The sequence below is a fragment of the Dromiciops gliroides genome, chromosome 1, assembly GCF_019393635.1.
Source record: "Dromiciops gliroides isolate mDroGli1 chromosome 1, mDroGli1.pri, whole genome shotgun sequence".
NCBI classification, from domain to species: domain Eukaryota; kingdom Metazoa; phylum Chordata; class Mammalia; order Microbiotheria; family Microbiotheriidae; genus Dromiciops; species Dromiciops gliroides.
Window position 1 is genome coordinate 621,682,507 of NC_057861.1, and position 27,979 is coordinate 621,710,485.

The following is a 27,979-nucleotide window of genomic DNA, read 5'->3' on the forward strand; positions in this document are numbered from 1 at the left end:
AAATGAATAGATTTCATTTTTATTTTAAAATTTCATTTGTGAGCTCCTTTTATTCACTTGATACCTTCAGTTATGGATCATCATATTTGAATATAGACTAAGTCTCCAGAGAATAATTCTTGGAATCAAAGAATAAAAAAGGGAAGAAAAGTACTTAAGCAAAACTAAGATAACAGATTAGTATGACAGTATATGGATTCTTCTACAAGTATAGTTTCTAACCTCTCCAACAAATGGAGGGTGGTTGGTATGTTTTTTCTTGTCTCCTCTATGCTAACATTGGTTGTCATGATTACATGGTTTTCAATTTTGGGTTTTTCCTCCTTTCCATTTATATTATTGAAATCATTGATTATATTATTTTCCTTTAACTTTGCATCAGTCCGCATAAGTCTCACTATGTTTCTTCAGATTCTTCAAAGATAATTTCTTACTGACCAGGAACTTTGATATACAGCCACTTGTTTAGCCATTCTCTCTTCTCCATTCCGTGGGCGTCTACTTTTGTTTCTAGTTCTTTGACACCGCAAGAAAAAATGTATGTGGGAACCTTTGTAAAGAAATTTAAAAATTCTTATTCTAGCTTAAATTGTGTTTTGAAATTTTTTTATTTATAAAATTAATTTGGGAGCATGTACTACTTGAAACCATTGGTTGTAATCCTTTAAATTTTTCTCCTACTTAACTGCTACTTCCCAGTATTTTTTTTCATTTTCTGTTCCTTTGTTTCAGCCACACACCTGGATCTTGTTTAGTTTTCCTTGGGACATTCTATGTTAGAGATTATAGTGGGATGTAGGAATAAGCATATCTAAAGTTAGCACATCAGACTAAAATTGGTTATAGTCAAGATAACCCTTAAGAATGATTTGACTAGGGGCGGCTAGATAGCACAGTGGATAAAGCACGGGTCCTGGATTCAGGAGTACCTGAGTTCAAATCCGGCCTCAGACACTTGATACTTACTAGCTGTGTGACCCTGGGCAAGTCACTTAACCCCCATTGCCCCGCAAAAAAAAATAAATTAAAAAAAAATTTAATAAAAGAATGATTTGACTACATGGGGGTTAGCAAGCACTACAAAGATGTTAGCTTTCATTATTATAACCTTGATCTTCTCTTTACCCACAAGTGTTCTATTCCTGTGTTCGTCAACTTTATAATTCCTTTATCTGATCATGACCTTTTGAAGTTCTATCTGTGTACCTTAATTCTCCTTTTCATGAACTTCAATGGCACTTAATCAATCCTTTGAATTACCCTTGCACTGGTTGTGTTCTCCTACCCCTTTTCTCCTTGGTGAATCAGTTTAGCTCTATAGTATCCTTTACACTTATCCCTTGTGTCCTTGTCCTGTTACCTGTCACTCTGTACCAAACCCCAGCTATGAATTACTACCACCATCCTTCACATGCTACTGCAACAGAATTGGAGAAAATCACAAAACCCTTGCTGATTGGGTCCACCAGCGATTGATGTTACATAATCCTAACTGGGCATTCACTGCAGCTTTGAAATCCTTTTAAACCTCTCTAATCAAATGACTGCCCCACTTTTCACCATAGCATTCCAGACCTTTTTATTCTTCCATAAGCCTTCCCCTTTGCCTTTTACCTTCTCAGCTGAGGTCCTCACCTCATACTTTATGGGAAAAAAATGACGCCTTTTCATAGAGAACTGCCTCTCTTTCCTCTTCTGAAAAGACTGACATCTTCCCCCATCATCTCATCCTTCACTTATGTTTCATGTTAAGAGGTGACCCTTCTTACCAAGGTCAGTCTCTCTATCAGCACTTTTGATTCTATCCCTTCTTATTTTCTCCATCAGCTTGATCCATCGACCACTGCCCTGTGCTGTCTAATCTTCGTCTCTTTCTGCCTACTGGCTTCTTGTTGCCTACTCATCTTTTCTGTCTCATGCCTCCTTAAATATCCTCACTTGATCCAGTCATCTCTGTTCATTATTCTTCTGTATCTCTCTTCCTCTTCCTAGCTAATTTTTTTTTTTGAGGCAGTTGGGGTTAAGTGACTTACCAAGGGTCACACAGGTAGTAACTGTCAAGTGTCTGAGGTCGGATTTGAACTCAGGTCCCCCTGAATCCAGGGCCAGTGCTCTATCCACTGTGCCACCTAGCTGCTCCTCTCCCCCAATTTATTGAGAAAACCATCCACATTAGGTGGCTCTACTTTCTTTGCTAACTGAAACTTCCCTCTCCAAATCTACCATTTATTTTTTACTCATCCTCCTTAACTCTCTGTAGCCTTTAACATTGTTAATCACCATTTACTTCTGGATGGTTTCTTTTGTCAACATTTACTATATATGATTCTTTTCCTTTTCCTACTGTAAGCCTGACCACTCCATGTCGGACTTCTTTGTTCAGTTTTCATTCTAGCAACAACCACTAAACATGGCTGTCTTCTAAGGGTCTATTCTGGGCTCGCTTCTCTTCTCTCTTTATTCCTTGCTTACTGATCTCATCAGGTCCCTATGGATTCATTTATCATTCCTCTGCAGACAGTTTCCATTTCTATATATCCAACCCTAACCCCTCTTCCTACTAAGCTGTATCACCAGTTGTCTTTTGGACATCTTGAATTGGATGTTCCATAGGTACCTCAAATACATTATGTCCAACCAGAATTCATTAGCTTTTTCCTTCAACACCCCCCCCCCATATGAACTTTTCTCTTCTGCTGAAGACACCTTCATTTCCCCAGACACCCAAGTTCACAACTTCTTATTATCCTCAACATAGCCATTCTTATTTTCAGACCTTGCCATCTCTGCCTTCACAACAGTTAACATAATATGAAATAATACATATGTGCATAAAGAAGGGTAGATCAGGGAAGAAGACTTCATAGAGCCAGCATATGAGTTGGGCTCACAGAATGGTTAGGGAATTCAACAAGCAAAGAAAAGGGAGGAAATTCTAGGTGTCAAAAAATAACATGAATAAAGTCATAAAGGTAAGAAAACCAAGGCATGTAGGGACAAGGGAAGGTTGGCAGGCGGGAAGAATGCCAGTTTGCCTTAAACATATGTGGAAGAATGAAATATTACAACCATCTGTATATGTGTCATATCATTTTACTAAATGTTATGCTTCATAAGGGCAAGGACTCTAAACCCAACAACTGGCATTTTGTTTTGTCTTTTTTTTTTTAACAAGTGCTTTAAATATTTGGTTTGGATTTTAATAAGGTAGAAAAGGGCAGAATTTTCAGTGACATGTGCCTTTGCAGAAAGACATAGCAGTTGTTTAAAGGAAAGCCAGTAGTCCCATTTGGCAAAGGAATGGCTGCCACTTATTCAAGATGCCCATTAGATACATCAAGTGGGTGGTAGTCCCATTTACCACAAGTTGCCACAAAACTCTTTGAATATGTTGGGTATGCTGGTCAAGAGTTAGAGGTTGACCTGCTTTTCCTTTGAAGGTTTTAAAGACCCTCCTTGTTTCCCTGCATTAGAGTTTCCTTTCCCCTGTGTATGCACATGGACATAACCCTTTTCATCTTTGCCTCTGGCTTTTTACGGACCTATGGGAGAATGGGGCAGATTTGCATTTAGTATAAGGAAATCTTAGTAAGAGAGTTATCCACAAGTTGAATGAACTGCCTTGGGAAATAGTTTTCACCTTCAGAAGTCTTCAAATAAAGGCTATATGATAACTTGTATAGTAGAAAAGGTTTTTCTTGTTCAATTATGAGTTTGGCTTCTGAGTGACTTCTGAGACTCCTTCACTCATAGGTGACTTCTGAAGCTCTTTCCAACACAGATTCTTTAATTCTCTTTTGCATTTCCTGTGTTGGTCCCCAATTGGAGACAGTATTACTTATATGTTATATGCTTCTCTAAAGACGGAGGTATGGGGTCCCTCAGAGCCACCATGTCTTAGATGGAGAGAAATTTCAAACAAAGCAAGAATCATTAAAATGATTTGGGACCAATTACAAAAAGTCAGTGGAATCAATAAAATACACAGCATACAGAAAGAAACAAAGTAGCATAGTGTTTGATAAACCAAAAGACTCAGGTTACTGAGGGAAGGACTCACTATTTGACAAAAACTACTAGGAAGACTGGATCAGGCATCTGGCAGAAATTAGGTTTAAATCAAAACATCGAACCATATACCAAGATAAAGTTCAAATGGATGCATGAGCCAGATGTAAAGAGTTATATCAGAAATAAAGTAGAACAGGAAAGAAATTTTATCTTTCAGATGTATGGATGGAGAAGTTCATAACTGAACAAATTAGAGAGGGTGACACAAAAAATGGATAACTTTGATTACATAAAATTTAGAAGTTTTTCTACAAATAAGTCATTTAGTTAAAATTAAAAATAATTAACATTTAATTAAAATTAAAACTGGGGGAAATCTTTGTAACAAGTTTCTCTGATAAAGGTCTTGGTTTTGTTTTGTTTTTTTCTTTTGGTGAGGCAGTTGGGGTTAAGTGACTTGCTCAGGGTCACACAGCTAGTAAGTGTTAAGTGTCTGAGGCCGGATTTGAACTCAGGTACTCCTGAATCCAGGGCCGGTGCTCTATCCACTGTGCCATCTAGCTGCCCTTAAAGATCTTATTTTTAAGATATATACAGAAATTATTGCTGTTTTGGGGGTAATTGTATCAGGAGCTCTGTGTGTTTAATGTCTTTCCTCCACCATCTTAGCTCCGCCTCTCCCCCAAGATAATTTAAATTTATAAGACTTTATAAGAATGCTGTTCCTCAGAGATAGTCAAAGAATATGAAGACAGGTTTCAAAGGAAGAAATCCAAGGTATCAACAATATTATGAAAAATAATTCCCTCTGTCACTAATTAGAGAAATATAAATTAAAGCAAAGTTCTACCTCACACTTATCAGATGGGAAAAGATGATAAGAGTAGAAAATGCCAGATGTTGGAAGAGCAATGGGATGACAGGCACACTAATGACCTGTTGGTGGAGTTGTAAATTGATTCAGCCATTCTGAAAAGCAATTTGGAACTGTGCCCAGAAAGTTACCAAACTAAATTTCTTTTGACCTAGCTGTGCCCAAAGAAAGAGGAAAAGGACCTCTTTGTATCAACATATTTATAGCAATTTTTTAGGTGATAGCCCAAATCAGAAATTAAGGGAATACCCTGCTGTTGGAAAATGATTAAGAAAATTGTGGTATATTAATATTATAGAATAATATTATGCCAAAAATAATGAAATTGACAATTTGAGAAAAAACTAGGAAGTCCTTTGTGAACTGATATGGAGTGAAGTGAATAGAAATAGGACAATTTATATAATAAATAACACAGAAAAAACTTTGAAAGACTTTAGAACATTGATCAACACAGTGATAAACCACGAGCCCATTTTCCTCCTGACCATAGACATAATAAGCTTAAAATTCAAAAAGAGTCCTACCTTTCCATCCTTTTTTGGTCTTACCTGCTCCAGTACCATATCATGTAGTTCCAAGTTGATAAAATATCGTAGCCTGCTTATGCCCCTTATATTTCTTTGTGTTTAGCTGTTTATAATTCTTTTTCTACTGAGTTTAGTTATTTGCAGTCATATAATTTCACCAGGAGAACAACCATGTTAAAATTGTCTTCTGTAATAGGGAACAGTTTAAGGTTACGGAATCTCATAATTGGAAAAGATATCTAGTTCAAGTACTCTACAGTTTGCTGAATATAGTTGATTTTGAGCTTCCTTTCTCTCTCCCCCTAACCCCATTAAAATATCTCCCTGAAGTCTAAAAAAAAAAATTTGTTGATAAATTGTTTTGGCATATCATGCACATCTTCCATTATATCCCTAAAACAGTCCCCTACAAGAGTAGTCCCCAATAAAGCAAAGCAACAACATATAAGAATGGTTGATGGTACATGCAATTTTACACTTTTAAGTATTTTCTTTCTTTCTTCCTTTTTTTTTGGGGGGGGGTGAGGTAGTTGGGGTCAAGTGACTTGCCCAGGGTCACACAGCTAGTAAGTGTCAAGTGTCTGAGGTCGGATTTGAACTCAGGTCCTCCTGAATCTAAGGCCAGTGCTTTATCCACTGTACCACCTAGCTGCCCCCAATAATTTTCTTTTTATTAGAGAGCAGGTGTATGCATTGTAAACAAGTACCAATATTGTCCTTTCATTTTTATTTTGTTTATTGTCCTTTAACATTATTTTCCTTTACATGGTTTTAGTAATTATGTGTTATTTTGTTGGTTCTGCTTTCTTGACTGAATTACTTCCCACAAATTTTCACATGTTCCTTTGAATTCTTCATATTTGTTTCCTAAGGTGCAGTAATATCCCATTTATCGTGTCATTGCACATTTATTAAGCACGAGTATATCCTGATGTGCTATGCTAAGTGCCTAAAGGCAAAACTCTGCCCTGAAGGAATTCACAGTCCAGTGGGGGAATGAAAAAAAAATGCAAGCAGCTATATACAGACAGGATAAATTGGAAATAATCTTAGAAGGAAGGCATTCACATTAGGAACGACTGGGAAAAAATTCTTTTAGAGGGAAGATTTTAGCTGAATCTTGGAGGAAGCCAGGAGGGTAAAAGTGAAGAGGGAGAGCATTCTAGGCATATGTGACAGCCAGTGAAAGTGACATATTTGGGAGTTAAGAGTGTGAGCAATAGCAAGGAGGCCAGAGTCAGTAGATCCCAGAGTATATAGAGGGGAATCAGCTATAAGAAGAGCAGAAAGGTAAAAAGGGGCCAGGTAGGGGCAGCTAAGTGGCCAAGTGGATAGAGCACCAGCCCTGGAGTGAGGACCTGAGTTCAAATCCGGTCTCAGACCCTTAACACTTACTTTCTGTGTGACCGTGGGCAAGTCACTTAACCCCAATTGCCTCACCAAAAAACCAAAAAACAACCCCCCCCCCAAAAAAAACCCCAAAAAACCCAAAGGAGCCAGGTAATGAAAGTTTGTCAAAGCAAAATAGGATTTTATACTTAATTTCCTAGAGGGAGCCACTTGTGTTTATTGAATAGGAGAGTGATATGGGCAGACCTAATCACAATTTGTTTCCTGTTCCACAACACTGGTTTCTGATTTTTCGCTTTTGCAAATAGTGTTTCAGTTTATTTTCATATAGAAAGCTTCTTTTCAAATCCCCTTGGGAAATAAACTACAGTGGGATTGACAATTCATAGTTGCGTAGCTTCTCTAATATAATTCCAAGTTGTAAGAGTGTATTGTAGTAAATAGAGAGCTGGTTGAAGTCAGCAAGACTGGGGTTCAAGGCCAGACTTTTTGGTCTGTCTCGCTCACTTGCGCGTGCTCTCTCTCTCTCTCTCTCTCTCACTCTCTCTCTCTCTCACACACACACACACACACGAGAGAGAGAGAGAGAGAGAGAGAGAGAGAGAGAGAGAGAGAGAGAGAGAGAGAGAGAGAGAGAGAGAGAGAGATGCTGTGTGATGCTGAATAAGCTACTTCTGAATCAAATGTCTAAGACAATAAATTGAAAAAAAGTGCTAACTTGTATTTGGCTAACCTGTATTTAGAAAGGGGACGTCTTCATCTGGCAGATCCCTATACCACTGAAATCATAGATCTAGTTCCTGTCCTTGTAACCTAACTTGTTTGTTTTGCCTTTTTTAGTTAACATTACTCCTGGTTACAAATTCCTCAAATTAGAACCTTACTGTTCTCCTCTTAACTTTTTAATGTACAGCTTTAAAATTTTGAAATCATTTATCTATTTGCCATTTATTGTTGTATATATGGTGTAAGATGTCATTTCAAACTTACCTTACTCTAAACATCTATCCAGTTTTCCTATCAAGTCTTTTAACATATAGCTTTACCTTGTGTACTTTACCATGGATTGAGCTTGCCTATAATATGCACATACTAACAATGAACTAATTTGAGACTGTCCATCCAAGAATCATGTCAGAATTTGGGCAACATTTATTTCCCAACCTTCTGCTTAATATTTTCCCTCTAAGGGAAATTTCCAGTTGTTCTGGGTTGACGTTTTTCTCTGACTAATGATACTGTTTATTGTATGGTAGGTTAATATTAGTATTAGTAGCAGCAGAAGCAGCAGCAATAGCAGTATTGAGCTTCCAAAGTACATCTAGCAGCTTCTATATCTTTTCCTCCAATTTCTCTTCAACTCCAGGTGTTTACCTGTTCTGATATTTAATACAAATGCTTTCTTGATGGCCACAACAGTATCTGTGGCTTTATAACAAGTTGGTATTTCTGTTCTTTATTTGCCTAAGATGAGTATCTGGAAGAATTCCAAGAGACCGTGTGATAAAGGACAACTAAATGCAGCTATGTCTTTTCATGAAAACTGTTTTCCTTGGCCATCATCCAGCTGTGGTAGAGTGCCAAAAAACACCACCACCCCACCACTTTGGGCTTTTCAGGAAAATATGGCCATAGGCATTGGTTAACTCTGGTTCTTAATGCTAATTAAAAGAAGTTAATACCCTTAAATAAACCTTTGTTAGATAAGTTTATGCTTCTGACCTTTTTCCTTAAAAAAAATTCTTTTTTACTAATCCATTTAATTTGTGTTTATAAATAGGTAGTGAGGTGTGAAGAAATTGGGTGAAAATTCCTATCTGAGACAACAGTTTTTGGATAACTATAGAAGTGTCAAAGGAAATACTTGTTTCTTCAGTTATGGATAGTTTATAAATTGTGTAGTTTCATCAAATTATTTTATTACATTTTCTGTTCTTTCAAAATTTTTATGATAAAATTTGAGTTTATAGTTCAGCCTCCACAGATGTCCCTTTTCTATGCCTCATTATGATATGGTGATAAGTCTAAAATTCATAAAATTCATGTGAGCTCTAGTATTTACAAGCTGTAAAATTTTTAAACATATGCCCAGTGAATATATTTTATTAGGTACTAAGGTACTGCTGTAGTCTATACTAGTTAGTTCTACTATCATCAGGGTTAAGAATAAATTTTTAAAAAGTTGATAAATCTATTCCATTTTCCATCTGTTTGTTTATTATTTCTCTTCTCTGCCCCACCTTTATAATTGTTCTTGGGATGATTTGCCTAACTGAATATTCTTGCCAAGCTTTCTGCAACATTCCTTTTTCTTTCCACTACCTTTCTGGCATTGTGAAATACTATAGTTGGTCTTCAACGATATTCCTGTCTAGAGTTTGCAGATGAGTCTGCTTTCTAAACCAGAGTTACACTTGGCTTCCACTTCTGTCCATTTAAAAATGAAATAAAAGCTATTTTGCCTTGTGAAGGTGCTCTTTTTCTGTCCTCTACTTCCTCATTGTAGGAACTGCTTTACAAAAGGAAATGGAGAAAATAAAACTTAATGTTATTTTGTGGCTTGGTAAAGAGAGTGCTGGCCCTCAAGGTAGGAAGAACTGAGTTCAAATGTGACCTCAGATACCTTCTAGGTGTGTGATTTTGGACAAGTCACTTAATTTTTGTCTGTTTCAGTTTCCTCAACCTACAATGGGAGCAGAATAGCACCTACTTCCCAGGATTGTTGTGAAGATCAAATTAGGTGCACTTAGCACATAGTAAGCACTTTATAAGTGTTAGCTGTGAGCTATTTTTGCTTGATTTCTTGAGTTAGATCAACCTGAAGTTCATTTAAATTTATATAGCACCTTTCATCTTTAATATGATTTGTTGATTTAGACTTGATCTCTAACTAGTTTATAGTCTTGACTGGAGGCAGCTAAGTTAGAAAAATCATTAATCAGTTGTTTCCTGGCTTTTTAAGATATGGGCAAGTTTGCATGTCATTTTGATTCTGTGTTCCTTAATTTGTATTTTGTAAGTATTTTGAGTTTTTATATTTATCATCATTATATCACTATCTTAAAATTTATTCTTTCCTGGCTGTGTCCATTGTTATTTTTTTCTTTAAAAATACAAATAAAACTACCTTAAGATAGCAAAGGAAGCAATTTACTTGAAAAAAATTTGCATTGTATCTTAGAATCAAGTTTGGTTTCCAAGATATAAAGGCAGTTGATCCAAATGTCTAAGAATAAGAGCCCTTTGTCATTTAATAAATGGTCAGCTACTACCCATCTCTTGCCTGAAAAACCATGGACTAATAAGCAGAACACACATTTTGGGACATGGATGATTGGGAAATCTTTTTTTTTTTTTTTAAACACTTGTAACAAGGCATTGAGGTATATTTTTCCCCCAATGGGAGGGAGGAGATTGGAGAGAAAATAAAATGAAAAAAAACCCAAAACCAAAAAACCCTGCTTTTAATCTTTTTGCACCTGTAGGGGTCCCCCCCCCCCTTAAAAATGTCATTAAGTATAGCCTTAGGAAAGAGATTTTTGAGTCAAAGTGTATGCTCTCCCTCACTTTCCTTAAATTGCCATATCTTGTGGATTCAGTGTCCACAAAATCTCTCATAATAAATCACAGTCTTTGTATTCACATTGCCATACCCTAATCCTCAGCAACAAACATTTATTTTATTTTCTAGTTACATGTAAGGGTAGTTTTCAACATTCATTTTCATAAGATTTAGAGTTCCAAATTTTTCTCCCTCCCTCCCTCCCTTTCCTCTCTCCTCCACAAGATCGCAACCAGGTTATATATGTACAATCCACAAGTGTTCTTTTTATCAGTTCTTTCTATGGGGGTGCATAGTAAGCTTCCTCATTAGTTCCTTGGGATCGTCTTGGATCATTGCTCATTGAACAATACTGCTGTCACTATGTACAATATCCTCCCAGCTCTGCTCACTTCACTATACATTCATTAGTCTTTCCAGGTTTTTCAGGGATCATCCTGTTTGTCATTTCCTGTAGCACAAGACCATTCCACTACAATCATATAACACAGCTTTTTCCATCATTCCTCAATTGATGGACATGGCCTTGATTCTCAATTCTTAGCCTCCACTAAGAGTTGCTATAAATATTTTTTGTACAATTTTTCCCCCTTTTCTCTTTTTCATGATTACTGTTGTTAACTGTTTCCTTTCCATCCTATTCCCTTCCCCATGATATTTATTCTATTATCCATCTTCTTTCATCCTAGCACTCTTCAAAAGGGATTTACTTCTGTCTGTCCCCTCCCCCACTCTGCCCTTCCTTCTTTTGCCCCTCTCTCTTTATCCCCTTCCCCTCCTCTTTTCCTGCAGGGTTATAGAGATTACTCCACCCAATTGAGTGTGTGCATTATTCCCTCCTTGAGCCAATTCTAATGAGATTGAGGTCTTTGAGCCAATTCTGATGAGTGTTAGGCTCATTTACAGCCCAGATTAAATAGATTACTCTACCCAGTTGGGTGTGTGTGTGTTAGTCCCTCCTTGAGGCAGCTCTGATGAGTTTAAGGTCTTTGAGCCTTTTCTGATGAGTGTAAAATTCATTTACTGCCCTGCTCCTCTCCCATCTCTTCCCCCACTCCCTAAGCCTTTTCCTGTTTCTTTCATGTAGGATTTCGCTTCTGCCCTTCCCCCTCCCCCATTGAATTCCCTTCACCCCTCAATTTAACCCTAAGGATGTCATCACCTAGCTAGGTGACACAGTGGACAAATCATCACCCCTGGACCCAGGGGGATCCCAGCCGAAACCCGGCCTCAGACACAAGACAGTCACCTACTGTATGACCCCAGGTATGTCCCCCAGCTCCAATTTTTTGTGGTTCTCTAGGGTCTTGTATTTGTGGTCCATTTGGTTTTTTTTAGTGAGGCAATTGGGGTTAAGTGACTTGCCCAGGGTCACACAGCTAGTAAGTGTTAAGTGTCTGAGGTTGGATTTGAACTCAGGTCCTCCTGAATCCAAGGCCAGTGCTCTATCCACTGCGCCACCTAGCTGCCCCCTAGGGTCTTGTATTTGAAAGTCAAATTTGCCATTCAGTTCAGGTCTTTTCATCACAAATATCTGAAAGTTTTCTGTTTCATTAAAGTCCCATTTTTTCCACTGAAAAGATTATGCTGAGTTTTGCTGGGTAGGTGATTCTTGGTTGTAATCCCATTTCCTTTGCCTTCTAGAATATCATATTCCATGCCCTCCAGTCTTTTAATGTAGAAGCTGCTAGATCTTGTGCTATCCTGACTGGGGCTCCACAGTACTTGAATTCTTTCTTTTTGGCAGCTTGCAATATTGTCTCCTTGACCTGAGAGCTCTGGAATTTGGCTATAATATTCCTAGGAGTTTTCCTTTTGGGATCTCTTTCTGGAGGTGATCGGTGGATTCTTTCCATTTCTATTTCAGCTGCTTCTTCTAGAATTTCAGGGCAATTTTCCCTGAGAATATCTTGGAAGATGATGTCTAAGCTCTTTCCTTGATCATGGTTTTCAGGTAGACCAATAATTTTCAAATGATCTCTCCTGGACCTATTTTCCAGGTCAGCAGTTTTTCCCAGAAGATACTTCACATTGCCCTCTATTTTTTTATTCATTTGGATTTGCTTTATTGTGTCTTGGTTTCTCAAAGTCACTGGCTTCCATTTGTTCAATCCTCATTCTTAGGCAATTATTTTCATCAGAGAGCTTTTGTACCTCCTTTTCCATTTGGCCAATTTGACTTTTCAAGCTGTTGACTTTTTTCTCATGTCTTTCCTGCATCACCCTCATTTCTCTTTCCATTTTTTCCCTCTCCCTCTCTAATTTTATCTTCAAAGTCCTTTTTGAGCACCTCTATGGCCTGAGACCAATTCATATTTTTCTTGGAAGCTTTAGATATAGGGGCCCTGATGTTGACATCTTCCTCTGAGGGTGCCCCTTGGTCTTCCTTGTTACTGAAGTAACTTTCTATGGTCCACACCTTTCTCTGTCTGCTCATCTTGCCTTTCTTTTACTAGACTTTTAGCTCCTTAAAGTGGGGTACTGTTTCCAGTCTGTTGTATCCTAAGCTTAAGAAGTCCCAGGTGGTATGATTTAAGGAGGATCAGGTTCTTCACTGGCCTGGCCTGTTCCCTGGTCCTTAGATGACCCCAGACCAACTTGCTAATCAACCAGCTTTGTGTGTTGTGGTTTTTAGCTCTGAGGAGCCTGTGTCTCTCCCCCACCTGGGCCACTGCTACTTGAGCCTACCACCTGGTTCTCAGCAGAGGTGTAAAATCCCAAGTTCTGCTTTAGTACCAGCATAGACCCCTGTAGTCTCCCTCGTGCCCAGGGCTCAGCCCTCTCACCAGACTGTGAGTTTAGTTCCAGATGACACTGGCGCTTCAGCTGATTTAGAGGCTCTGGGGGGTCTCCTTCTCTGGTGTTGTCTTTTTGGGACTGGATCTATGTCAGGGCGACTGTGGGGTTGGGCTCGACTTCTGTATTAGCACAGCCGCTCCCTTCTTCTTACCTTCTTGGTTAGAAGATGATTTCAGCACATTCTTCGACTGTTCTGGGCATTTTCCTGTGGCGTTATTTGGATGTTTTTTGGAGTGATCCTGTCATGAGTTCAGGAGCTCACTGCCTTTCCTCTGCCATCTTGGCTCCGCCCTGGAATCTGCCATCCCCTAATCCAAAACCTCATCATTGGAGCAAAATTAAATCCAGATTATTTTATGTATGTATGTATGTATGTATGCATATAATACACATATACACACTTAGACCCATGTTGTGTCCTTAGTAAAATTTATGTTCATTGAAAGCAAGAACTGTCTTTGTATTCCAGGTACCTGGCAGATAGTAAACACTAAATAAGTGCTTGTTGCTGGATTGATTAGCCACTAGTTTAGCCAAAACATCTTTGATATAATTTTTCTTATAAGGGGAAGTTTTGATTCCAATGAAATCTCTGTTTGTGGTGATAATGCATTTCAGAGTTGGAAGGGAGCACAAAAGTTATGAAAACCTAAAAAGTAATCATCCAGCTTTTGTGTGAAGACCCCTAGCTTTCACCAAAGCAGACCATTCCATTTCTATATAGCTCTACTGGTTAGGAATTGTTAACTTATATTGAACTAAAATTTACTTCTCCATTAGCTTATATTATTGGTTATTGGTCCTGTAGGGCCAAAAAGAAATTATATAAATCCTTTTTCCTATGAAAACCTTTTCTGATATTTCAAGACACTGATCATGTCCTTTTTCTTTCCAATTCTAAGCTTATTGCCTAATCCCCTTATAACATGGTACTGCATGTTGCCTCTTCAGGATGTGATCCATCTTGCAAATATTCTTCTTAAAGTGGAGTTCTCAGAACTGAACATATTTTTCAAGTTAGAATCAGGGAATAGTACAGTGGAATTATTTCTTTCCTCATTATGAAAATTTGGATTTTGTTAAAATAGCATAACCTTGCTTAACTAATTCAACTTCCATTTTATTTTTTAAACTCACATTAGATGATATTATATATTCATAAGACTAGAGGGAGCAATGTAGCATAGTGAATTGAATGTTGTAGTTACAATCTGGAAAACCTTAGTTGAAATTCTACTTGAGGTATTTGCTAGCTGTACAGCCACAGGCAAGTCATTTAACCATTCTTAGTTTTATCATCTGTAAAATGGAGCTGATACTTGCACTACTTACTTTTTTCCTATTTTTTGTCTCCTTAAGTTTTACATGACCAGTTAGGTCGTAGGTCATAGAAGATCATACACAAAGAACTGAAAGACACTTGATAGGACCAATGATTTAACCTATTCATTTTACTAATGAGAAAACTCAGGCTCTAGAATATCAAATAACTTGGCCTAAGGTCACACAGGTAATAAATAGGAGAGCCTAGGATATGACCTCAGGACCTTTCATTCATTCCAAATCCAAAAGTCTTTTTCACTCTACTATGCTGTATCTCAAAAGGAAGAAACATTTACGTTTCTCTAATAATTCCTAATTGCTTTCTGGAAAGGTTAGGCTAATTCACACCTCTACCAACAATATGTTCATGTCAAGTAGACCATTGTTTTCTCCTTTGAGAAATTCGAAGGGAAACTGTTTAGCTTTAATTTGTATTTTTCTTAATAGTTATTGGGAGCATACTTTTCACATGGTGATTGATGGTTTGTATTTTGAAAATTTTATATTATTCAGCTACTTATCTGTTGGAGATTGGGTGTTGCTCTCACATATATGTACTAGTTCCTTATAGATTTTAAATCCCAGACTTTTTATTAGAGATATTTCTTATAAATTTTTTTTCCCATTCAGCATTTTCCCTTCTGGTTGCATTGGATTTGTCCCAGCAAATGGTTGTTTTGTTTTTTTTTTCCATAAAATAGAAATGAGTCTCTTGATTTTTGTGATCACTTTTTTGTTTATACTCTCAAATTTAATTGTTAAAAGTACCTCCATCTGTTGTTCTCTAATTTTTTAATAATGTTACCTTTAGATTGCTTAATGACTTGTAACTTACTGTGTTACATAGTGTATGATAATGTAAGATGATAGATATAGTAAGATTTGGGTAGGCTTCTTTTTCTAGTTTTCCCAGTAGCCCTTGTTGATACAGTTTGTGTTCCTTACTTTATCATTGTTCATTTGCTCCTAGGTCTTGTCTAGTTGGTTTCAGGGATCTACTTTCTATTTTTTTAAAAGCAGGACCAGATAGTTTTCATCGATTACTACTTTGCATAATAGTTAGATATCTATTGGTGCTGAACTCTTTGAATTTCCATTTTTTTTTTTATTTCACTTGAGATTCTAAGCATTATGATCTTCCCAAAGTATTTTATTATTTTGTCTGGTTCTATAGAGAGTTCCCCTTGAATAGTTTTGTATGACACCAAATCTGACAATTTATACAGCATCATTTTTGTTTTATTGTTGTGTTCCAAGCATGGGCGATCATGTTTTATTTCTCTAAAAATACTTTTGCACTTCTTTGTGTTCTAAGCATTTTAATATTTTATGTCTTTTGTAGTTATTTTTAACTGATTCTCTTCCTACTTGATTCATCCTGGTTTTTATTAATCATATATAAAAATACTGGTTTTTATGGATTCACATTTGATTTTTTAAAAATGAACCAAATAGGGATAATTTTGTCTTTTTGCTTATGTTTATAAGTATCTCTCATTTTGTTAGTATAGTGAGCATTTCTAATTTTACATGAAAATAAAGATGGATACCTTTTATTGGGAAAACATTGTTTCTCTTACAAATAATGTTATAGATGCACTTATAAATAACAATATTAAAGGCTTTCCCATGCTTTACAAACTTTGACTTTGTAATCAGTTTATAATTTGAAGATTCTTAGTTCTCTGGTCCAAAAAAGATTTTTCTGTGTTTTATTTCCAAATTCTTTGGACTATAAAAATAGCATGTTAGCAATTTCAGTGTATCTGATATAATAAAGAAATCTCTAAAGGAATTATCAAATCACATCTGTCTGAGATAAACTTACTTAAATAGATGGAAGAACCCAGTTTAGACTGTAGGGAGTCTTTTTTGTAATATGCATAAAATCAGTTTACTAAAGTGCTGTCTGTCTTGCATTATATTACTTGGCCTACAGAATTTATAAAAAGATATGGGTAACCTACTCAAGGTACCAACACAGTGTCAAGGCAAAAAACAAATAAAAAGCTAGAATACATTTTAAAAAAACACCACTGTAAGGTAGACTATATCAGGGCTAGATAACTACATGTGAAAATACCTGTACATGAATTGGCCCAGAATGGTTTTTGATTCTTAAAAAGTTAAAAAAAAAACACCCTCAAAAACTAAATTAAATTTCAAGATAGAGAAGGAACATGTTTACAGATTTTTATTTAGCATTTATTTGTGTGAATCTGTGGGCTCATGTTATTTTAGAGCTAGAAGAGAGATTCTTAATCTTTTTGTGTCTCATACACTCCTTTGGCAGTTTGGTGAAGTTTGTGTTGCCCTTCTCAAAATGTTTTTAAATAATTGAATTTATTTTGTACTGTGTGTATGTATATATGTATGTATTTATCCATTTTATGTATGTATTCTTCCCTCTTTTGACTACTTCAGATGAGTGAAATTCAAAAAGCCACTCCATCCACCCCCTTCCTTCTTGTTTGTATAGATTTCTACTTGCATACTACATTATGGGAGATAATTTTCCTCTCTTTTTTCCTTCAATGTGTTCTTCTTCCCTTTACTTTTTATTCTTAAGATCATAAAGACATAATAGAACCATCTTCAAGCTTTCTGTTTAGACTCTGACTCCTATTGATGAGGAGGTTCAAAGAGAATACCCATGCAGCATCTCTTTATATTAAAATATAAGCAGTTTATCCTTGTTTAATCCCTTAAGATTTTCATTCAGATTTTATTCATTTTTATCTCTTGACTACTGTTTATGTAATTCTGGTCTTTTGATCAGAAATGATTCGAAGTCCTCTAGTCCATTAAAAGTCTAAGTTTTCCCCTTGTAGAATTATACTACTTGCTAAGTATGTTATTCTTGGTTATAAACCTGTTCTATACCTTCTGGAATATCATATTGCAAGCTTTCAGCTACCTTTATAGTGGTGGCTGCTAAATCATGTTTTTCTGTATGCTTGAAGTATTTGTTCTTTGATCTGGAAATTCTGGATTTTGAATAAAATTTTTCTGAGAGTTTTTATTTTGGAATTTTATTCAGAAAATTTTATTTTTTTGAAATATGATGTCTAGGACGTGTTTTGTTTAAGTAGTACTTTTCAAGTAATTCAGTGATTTCAAAATAATTTCTCCTTGATATGTTTTCCAGGTCACTTACCATGAGAGACCTTAAATTTTTTTTCAGTCTTTTGACTTTTTAAAAAATATTTTTTCTCATGAAGTCATTAGCTTCTGTTTGGTCTATTCTAACTCTTAGGGATTTTGTTGCTTGATAAGATTTTGTACCTCTTGTTCCAAGCTGTTAATGTTCTTTTCAGTTTTTCTTTCATAATTCATTTCTTTCCCAACTTTTTCCTTAAGTGTTCTCATTTAATTAAAAAAAAACACCTTTTTTGGGGGGAGGGGGGCAATAAGTGACTTGCTCAGGGTCACACAGCTAATAAGTGTCAAGTGTCTGAGGTCACATTTGCACTCAGGTCCTCCTGAATCCAGGGCCAGTGCTTTATCCACTGTGCCACCCAGGGTCTGCCCTGCCCCCCCCCCCCCCCGAAAAACCAAAACCAAAACATTTTTTAACATTTTTCATCTCTTCCAGGAATTATAGTTGAATTTGTGCTCAAGCTGTGTTTTTCTTTGAAGCATTGCTTTTAGATGTTTTTGAGTCATTCTTTTCTTCTGGGTTTCTGTCTCTATTGCCATTAGTAACTTTTATGGTGGAATTTTTTTTTCCTTGTTTGCTCATATTTCTACTCTACTTCCTTCCTGACTTCGGATTTTGTTAGAGCTAGGCTCTAATATAAATGTTAGAGCTAGTGTTGTGTTATTTTTCTCAAATGATATGATCTAGGGCAAAGTCTGATAATTGCCCTCATTGATCTAAGCTCTGCAAATTCCTGACCTGGGTCTGAGCAATACTCCTGTTAGACTTGTCTCTGGTTGGAAGTTCCAGAAGACTTTTGCTGGACCCTGCCTGCTAAGGTAACCCAACTGGAAAATTACAGTTTGCAGATTGGAAATTACAGAATTATAGGCTCACCTTTGGTCTGGGATTCCTGTCCTGCTTATTCCACTTGAGGCTTTTGATTGGTCTGGAGCTGGAACTGAGACCCTGTTTTACTCCTAGGGGCCAGAGCTCAGCTGCTGCTGTATGCTTCTGAGTTCGTTCCTCTATCAGCACACATTCTAAGACTACTAGTACTTAAACCCTGAGCAATAGAGGTATCTGTTTTGCACTCTGTTTGAGTTTAAGGTGCCTGATCTAGTTTGGGTTTAAGAACTCTTCCTGCCCTTGGGCTTAGCGTGGGTCCACTTTCAGTCTCTGGGAACTACAAAGCTTCCTGTGTGTTTCTAGCCAGACCAGACCCTCTCTCCAGTGTCCATAGTACGCTTTCTCCCAAAGCCAGCCAGGAAAAGTCACCGTGATTTTTTTCTTGGATTTCTTGAGACAGATTTGGTCTGCTGAATTTTTCCTGTTGTGCTACCATTTTGATTCTGTCTTTTAGTAGTAACAGTCTTATTTATGGTTTCTAGTTTTGTCTCTGATGCTTGGCGAATGGTTGTTTAACTGAACAAATCACTTAACCTAGCTCAGTGAACCGGGCAACATTCCAGGACTATCTCAGTGCATTTGTAGATTTGCTTTGGTAGGTGTTACTACACTAGTGAAATCACAGGTTTGGACTAAGCAAAAAAACTTTTTGTTCTCAAACCACAAACTAACCAGTGATTTAAGCAAATTTCCTAATAGACTCATTGGATTTAGACCTTGGAACCACAGTGTAATCCTGTTTTCCCTACTTCTCTTTCATTGGGAGTCATCAAAGTAAAAGCATTAACACAATCTCTTGTCTGTTTAAAGTATGAAGCTTATTTTGTTATTTAGGGTGTGAACAATTTTGGAGTGGTGGTGGAATTAGTTACAATATATAGCTAGACAATTGAAAATAATTTTTGTTACAACCAGTGTAGCTATAGTTTTTCTTTCCTTAAGCTCAGGGTCTGTTCCATAAGTTGCTTTCCCAGGAGTACTCTTTTGAGTTTCTATTTCCTTGAGTTCTTTTTTTGCTATTTGGGTGCTCTCATGTTGATGTGATAAAGTTTAGTTATAGGGAGAGGTTTGGGAAGTAGGGAGAGGTTTGGGAATAAGAGCAATTGGGGGGGGCGGGACAATAAAGGTTAAGTGACTTGCCCAGGGTCACACAGCTAATAAGTGTCAAGTTTGATTTGAACTCAGGTACTCCTGAATCCAGGGCCACTGCTTTATCCACTGTGCCACTTAGCTGCCCCAAGAGCAATATTATTTTGATGTAGCCACTGTACATGTTTAGATCTTTGACAGGTTCTAGGTACATTCCATGATGAGTCTAAGGTTCTTTTCTAAGACCTCTTCCCTTCCAACTCTGTACTTTCTTGGTAACCTCATCAGTTCCTGTCAGTTTAAGTATGTAAATAACTCCCAAATCTACATATCTCCCTTTCTCCCTGCCCATCCCCTCAGCTTCAGTACCATAACTTGCATGTCCTTGAGACATTATAAACTCAGAATGTCTAAAACAGAAGCCATCTTTTCCCTTAAACCCTATTCTCCATCCAAAGTTCTGACTTCTGTCAGAGGCATCTTTTCTTGTCTCAAGTATGTAATCCTGGAATTGTCATGTATTTAGTTTCCCACCCTTCCTCACGCCTCATATCCACGCAAGTGCTGAACTTGCCATTTCTTCCTTGACAACATCTATTCATTCTAACCACTCATACCTACCCCCTTAGTTCAGGCCCTTACCAACTTTTGCTTAGATTATTGCAACACTTATTAACTTGTTCCCTTGCCTCTCCTTTCACCACTTCAATCCTTTCTGGTGAAAATGTGGTCATTGCTGCCAAAGCGATTTTTCTTAAGCATAGGTCTGACCATGTGACTTTTCCTGCTCAGCCAACTCTAGTGACTGTTGCCTCTAGAATAAAATTTGTTTAACTTTTAAAGCTGGCCCCAACCTCCCTTTTCAGCTTCATCAGATACTACTTTCTCATCCCTACTCTTCAGTCTAGCTTAAACTGGCTTTCTCTTTTGTTCCTCATTCATCACACTCCATTTCCTGCCTCTGCCTTTTCTTCAAACCTGGAATGTCATCCTTACCGTTGCCCCACAGAGAACCTTGCTTTCTTTAAGATGCAGTTGAGGCACCATTTTCTACATGGAATTTTTCTGATCTTTCCAACTGCTAATACTCTCCTTCACAAACTACCACCTTGTATTTAATGGCTTTGTGTGTTTCTGTGTGTGTATGTGCATGTGCATGTATTTAATATTTATCCTGCATGTGTTTTATATATGCATATATATTTGTGTATATAAATATATATAAATGAGCATTATATATGTGTAGGGGTGTGTGTGTGTGTGTGTATATATATATATATATACACACACACACACATACATATGTGTGTATGTTTATGTGAATGAATGAATAAATACTTTTCTCCCTGATTAGACCGTAAGTTCTTTGTGAATGATTTAACTATTCTCAGCAATACAATGATCCAGGACAATTCCAAAGGATTAATGATGATGCATACAATCCACCTCCAAAGAAAGAACAGATAATGAATGAACACAAACTGAAGCATGCTATTTTTCCACTTTCTTCCATTTTTTACTTTTATCCAAGTTTTCTTACACAAAATTACTAATATAGTGATAATTGCACATGCATAACCTATATCTGATTGCTTGTTGCCTCAGAGAGGGTAGATGGGAAAGAAGGATAAAATTAGGAACTCAAAACTCAAATAAAAATGTTTATTATTTACAAACAAAAGAATGTAAGTTCATTCCCCATAGAGTGTGTTTCATTCTTTGTACTTGTATGGAAATTACCTTGCATAGTGCTTGATGCATACTTGTTGATTGATCGAGCTCAAATAGGAAAGGACTATTTTGACTATAAAATTTTCAAGGCCTTTTCTTTTGATTTTTAATCAGATCTTAATAACAACATTCTCTGTTTTTGTTCTAGATGGGAATGACTGGGAACACAAGTCCATTTGGGCAACCCTTTAGTCAAACTGGAGGGCAACAAATGGGAGCTACTGGAGTGAACCCCCAATTACCAAACAAACCAGGCATGGTGAACAATCTGCCACCCTTTCCTACTGACATCAAAAATACTCCAGTTACCAATGTGCCAAATATGGTGAGTTTTTATTAATTCTTAATACTTTGGTTCTTCAGAGATAACTTCATAGTTTATTTTTTAATGAGAAATCATTTACAATTGCTATAAGAAAATCTATTATGTGATTAGCCTAATCTTTTTGCAATAATGAAATTTGAAGAGGAACAAGAGAAATTATTGGTCCCTTGGCCAGACAATCAAGGTGAACTACTTGAAGTTCTTTGCCAACATAAAGTGTGAGAGAGAATCAAGGGTGGCCAGACTGCTTTTCCTGTGTTCCCATTGGTACTTTATTACTGTCCAGAAAGTTAATGCCTTTGAAAATGTTTTCTAAGCTTCAACAACAATTTGCTCAGAACCCTGAGAGGTGATGGTGAAATTCTCTCTTGTAACCCTTCTGTTATTGCCAATTGATTATGAATGTGAATAGAAAGCCAACTGATCTGGGACAGGTACAAACATATACCCACGGAGATTGTCTTAACAGGATTATAGATTTGGGCTGTTTATCTGACTTTATGATTTTAGTTAATGTCATTGTGCCTCAATTTTTCCATCTTTAAACTCAATGGAATAGAAACACTATACCAATTCAAAATGTTATCCTTCTAAAATAATTTAATTCTTTGCATTGGACTGTAGAATATAGCTTACAATAGTGGGATTTATTGGATATCTAGATTACATGGAGACTTTGTAAGTACAAAGTATTGAAGGTGTAGCCTTCATACCTTTTTTGGGGTCATACAGGTACTATATAACTCTAATCAACTTGTACTTTTCTTATAGCTGTCAAACTCCTACTGGCAATGCTTGCCTGATCCTTATGTTCTAGAATTGCTGCCTTCTGAGGTATAAACCTCTTACCTCTTCCTATAATACTTCTCCAACTTACGTTATCCAGGTTTATAGCATTGGGTGTAATCCATAATTCTTCTCTTTGACTTGGCCTACCTAGACAAAAAAGTTCACAAATACTGCTAATTCCTAGCACTTTTCACTGGGACTTTTGCAGGTTCTAATTGGTCCCCCTGCCTTCATTCTCCACATAGCTGCTAAAGTGATTTACCTGAAATATAGGTCTGCCCATGTCATTCACCTATTCAATAAAATCCCTGAATATTGACAAAGAGGAACTCTTTTGTTTGATTTTTTAAAAACCTTTCCCAACCTGGACTTAACTCCTGTGGGGAAAATGGGGTAAGGGGTTTGAGGTAAGGGTTCTTAGAAATTCCTCTTTAAATAATTACACCAGGGGCAGCTAGGTGGTGCAGCGGATAAAGCACCGACCTTGGATTCAGGAGTGGGGGGGGGGAGAAGAATTACACCCTCTTGCATACAAATCCAATAGAATAAGATAATAGTTTATTTAGGGGCTGGGGAAGGGAAACCAAGAGAGAAATCCTTGGACTTCTAATGGGGAGAAGGCATGGCACAGAGTGTGGCTCTGAAATACTCAATCTCAGGAGACAGGCAGATACTTTGTTTGTTTGTTTGTTTGGTTTTTTTGGGGGCAATGCCCAAGGTCACACAGCTAGTAAGTGTCAAGTGTCTGGATTTGAACTCGGGTACTCCTGAATCCAGGGTCGGTGCTTTATCCACTGCGCCACCTAGCTCTGCCCCCTGGCAGAAACTTTTATAGAGGACTGATGGGAGTGATCATCTGACTGTGGAAAGTTCTATTACTGAGGGAGGACCATCCCCCACTGGTGGTGGCTGGGGGAATTGGGTGAGGGGTGGCAGCCTCACCTAATCTTATCTCCCCAGGGGTGGGGGAGACTGGAATGAAGGGTATTGGTCTGGAGCTAGCTCAGTCCTGGTCAGGTTCCACTTATCTCTTTAGGTGTGTCTGTCTTTTGGTTTATTTTCTCAAGGAGAAGGTTCTTTGAGGTACCCCAGAGGACTTCTGGCGTGGCCTGGGCTCATAACATAACCTATCTTTTTACCTTGTTATATTATACCTTTCTCTGCTTCTTGCATTCTGTGGCCAGTTCAAACTTATCTTCATGTTGTTCCTTTCATACAACACTGTCTCTCGTCTCTGTGTCTTTGTCCATGTTGTTCCTCATGCCTGGACACTTTCCCTCCTCACCTCCCTTTCTTAGAATAATTTTCATTTTTTTCTGAGTCTTAGCTGAAACACTACCTTCTATGTGAAACCTTTCCTGATACCCCTGGCTTCTGGTGCCCTCTAAGTTAATTATCTTTTATTTTGTGTATACCTTTGTGTACACATTATTTTTTCCTCCTTCCCCCACTCCAAGAATGTAAAGCTCTTTGAAGGCAGGGATTATTTCATTTTTGTATTCATAATACCTAGTACAAAATAGGTACTTAATATATCCTTTTTGGTTGGTTGATTTCATCTGTAGCATATCATCAGCCACCGTTTTGCTAATCACTTTCATTGTTCGTTTTAAGTTGTATCCATGGCCCAGAAATAAATAATAGCTTCTCAAATTCTCAGGTTCTTAATTAGGAACGTCTTAGCTACCACCACTTGGCTTTCCCATGTTCATGTTTTCTTCTATACTATAAAGTGATGTTCCTGGTAGGCAAAGCTGTTTACTATTCTTTCTACTCAGGTAACTTGTTCTTGACTCCAAGCTTTCACACAGCCCATGGAATGGAATGCCATTTCCCTTGCTTCCCTTCTATGTTATGTTCCTTTCCTCTGAAACATGTGAAAAGATTCACCAAACAATCTCACGTTAACTTTTATATCATATATTTGAAATGTAATTATAACATAGACAAATTCCTACTTTTAGTTTAAAAGAATGAACAATTTAAATACAGGATATGTGAGATTGACCTAGACAACAACTATTATAGTAAGAATTTGGTACTTTCAGTGCACCACAAGTTCAAAATCAGTCTACAGTGTATGGACAGAGCAAACAAACAAGCTAATTCTGTCTTAAGGTTGCATTAATGAAAGCATTATGCCCAGAAATAAATGTATGGGGCTAAAATTCTAGCTAGACTGCCTAAAAATCTAATGAGTGGTTGCCATAAATTATAAGCTTTATCAGGAATTTAGACTTTTAAGTGTTTATTAAGGAGCATAAGAATTTGGTGATGAGAGAGAAAGAGGCTAAGATTCCTTCATCTATCTATCTCAGGGAGCCAGTATCTCAGCTTCACTCTGAACGAGGTCCAGGCGAAAGAGCTCCCGCTTACCCCTACACACACACACACACACACACACACACACACACACACACACACACACACGCTAATTGGTTGGTAGCTCTGATTGACAGGTCCCACAGGTGATGTAACTATAGATGTAACTTCCAGATGCCAAAGTCACATGGTCTCTAAATCACATGCTTTCTCCTCATGGCGGAGCTTCCCTACAGTATCTCTCCAGCAGAGATACATCACGACTGTAATGTTCAGCTTTTAGGAGCTCCATTTATAGAAAGGTGTAGTGAATCTAAAGGAAAGAGACTGGCATAGTAAACTACAGATCTCTATTCTTAAAAGGAAGAGATTTGGGGCAGCTAGGTGGCGCAGTGGATAAAGCATCGGCCCTGGATTCAGGAGGACCTGAGTTCAAATCCAGCCTCAGACACTTGACGCTTACTAGCTGTGTGACCCTGGACAAGTCACTTAACCCCCATTGCCGCCCCCCACACAGACACACACAAAAAGGAAGAGACTTAGGAATGTCTGCTAACTCTTAAAATCTTGAAAACAGTTTCCTTGTGGAAAAGAGATTAGACTATTTTTGCTTGGGTTCTAGAAAACAGAACTAGAAGGAATGGGTAGAAGTTGCAGAAAGGTAGGTATTAGCTCATTGTAAGAAAAAACTTGCTAATAAGTAGAATTGTCCAGAGATCATAAGGATTGCCTTGCAAGGCCCTGAGTTCCCCATCAACTGGAGAGCTTCAAGCAGAATCAAGGCCAAAGCTTCTCAAACTGTGGGTCACAAAAATCTGGCAACAGTAAAAGGTTATGTATACCCATTTTATACACCTATATATCCAGGGTCATGTATTTGTGGACATTATAAATATTAAATTTTTTTTACCTCAAACATAGTAGCAGTTTTTTTAGAAACTATAAAATTATTTCATCATCTACAAATTCTGTTTCAATGACTAAATTAGAAACACTTAGAAAGTTTTGGAAGTAATCATTAATCTATAATAGTTTTGAAATACTTTAATTCCTTGGTATTCATAGTATTGGAGACCCTTATAGTCTTACTTTGTCTACCTAATAGTTAAGGTAAAAGCATTTGGGACAGGTACAGAACTGTTCTTAAAAATCTCTCTTAGGGAGACTACATGCTAAGCCTTCCTTAGATTTTAACTTTAGCATGAAAGTGCTTATAGCTAATCTACATTTTTTTCTTAGAACCTCTTATTTTGTGCAGATAGATAGTAATTGGGCACCACACTCAAATCAATATAAAGCCTACCGTGGGACAAGTACTGTGCACAATCTGTTAATGGAATAACCTTGCCTGTGGACATAAAATAATATGAGAATCATATTCGTATTAAGGAAAGAGTATTGGACCTAGAGCCAGAAGTCTTGTTTTCATATTTGTGCTTGATACTTGTTAACTGTGTGACCTTGGGCAAATCATCTGTGCCTCCTTTTGGGGCATCAATTTTCTCATCTAAAATGAAAGAATTAGACTAAAATAGTATGAAAATAGATCCCTTTAAAAAAAAAAAAGAAAAGAAAATAGATCCCTTTTAAATGTCAGAAGTTCTTGTAGTTTTCAAACTGCTTAATAATAATTGTGCTATAATATCCATTGATATTTAGAAACTATGTGGCCAAAAATATTTCATGAATTCAGAGACACTTGCAAAGGAGTGTGTATTTTATTAATCATAATAGCATCTGTATACATTCAAAAATGGTGATACATATGTGAAGTATATAATTAGGTTTGCAGAAGATAGATTTACATATTTATTGAATCATGCTGTATATTTTAGTCCCGTTGACAAAAGTTGGTGTATCTACTGTTCCTCCTACTCCCTCGTAATAACTATCTGGACTGCTGGTCCAGTTTACTGGATTAAATAGATGATTTCTAAGTTCTTTTCTATCTTGTCAAGCATTCTTTGATGTAAGGTTCCTTCAAGATTTTCTAGTTCTATTATTCTGTGTTGCAGATAGAAAGAATATATTAAGCTGAAGAATATGAATTTATCTGGACTACTTTATTATGTCTAATTACTGAATAACGTTCCTAAAGACTTTATTGTGGAATTTCTTAGTTTTTCCACAAATGAGATCATTACTTAAGTGGACCAGTGCTCAAATTCTCTCTAAAGTTAATTTCATTTTGCCTCAGCAAACCTTTATGAAGCACTTAATATGTGTAATGTACATTGCTAAATAGTAGGGATACAAAGACAAAAAGAAAACAGTCCTTGTACCACACAGCCCTTTCTAATGAAGGCAAATAAGTGAATGAAAAGTATAGAATTTAGATGTAAGTGTACTTCTGATAAGGTTGGGGAGGTTAGAAAATCAAGGAACATTTCTTAGAAATATTAATTCAGTTAAAGGGCCTATTAATTTATTTCCAGTCCATTTGTTATGTTACTCATTCACCTTTTTTTTTTTTAAGGGGCAATGAGGGTTAAGTGACTTGCCCAGGGTCACACAACTAGTGTCAAGTGTCTGAGGCTGGATTTGAACTCAGGTCCTCCTGAATCCAAGGCCCATGCTTTAGCTGCCCTCCCCGTTCACTTTTTGGGAAATGGTCAGCTAGTTTATTTTTGAAGTAATAGTTTGGCCTCCAGTTGAGCTGTCTTTTCAGTGATCATTGAAACAATTGAAGTTTATGTGAAAGTAGTTTGCAAACTGTAAAGTGGTATAAAAATGTAAGATGGTAATTAGTATGACTAGATGAGTATAGGGACGTGACATTTGATGGCTACAGCCATGTAGTTGTTTCCATACTAGCTTATTATGAAAAAAGGTCAACAACATGTAGAGTTTATAAACTTTTCTTATGCCCAGTTTTGCCTCCATGAGGTACTCCGCAAAGTTTCCAACAGTTTAAATTTTTGACAACTTTGACCTTAAGTATTATTTTGGCATAAGTTCATTTCAGCAAACCTTTCAGTACTAGATGATGGGGATGCAAAGACATGCCTGCATCCTACAGACCTTTCATTCTAATGAAGGGAAACAACATGAAAAAAGTAAGTGAATGAAAAGTACAAAATTTAGAGCTTAAGTGCACTTCTGATTAGGTTGGGAAGGCTAGGAAATTAAGGAAGATTTCTTGGAAGAGGTAAGCAGTTTAGTTAAGCCAAAAAGGATGGGTAACAGGAGTGGTTGAGGAAGTTATGGAATGTTGTTATGCTATAGG

General features: G+C 37.0%; 1 protein-coding gene across 3 annotated transcripts in view; it reads left to right on the plus strand.

The window, feature by feature from the left end:
* The window catches only part of LOC122743444 (CREB binding protein), a 170,181-nt gene that overhangs the window by 48,307 nt on the left and 93,895 nt on the right, over positions 1-27,979 (plus strand). For all 3 annotated transcript variants that reach the window (XM_043988398.1, XM_043988406.1, XM_043988414.1), the window contains one exon: positions 21,466-21,642. In XM_043988398.1, the coding sequence (XP_043844333.1) occupies positions 21,466-21,642 (177 nt within the window). The remainder of the gene's footprint in view (positions 1-21,465; positions 21,643-27,979) is intronic.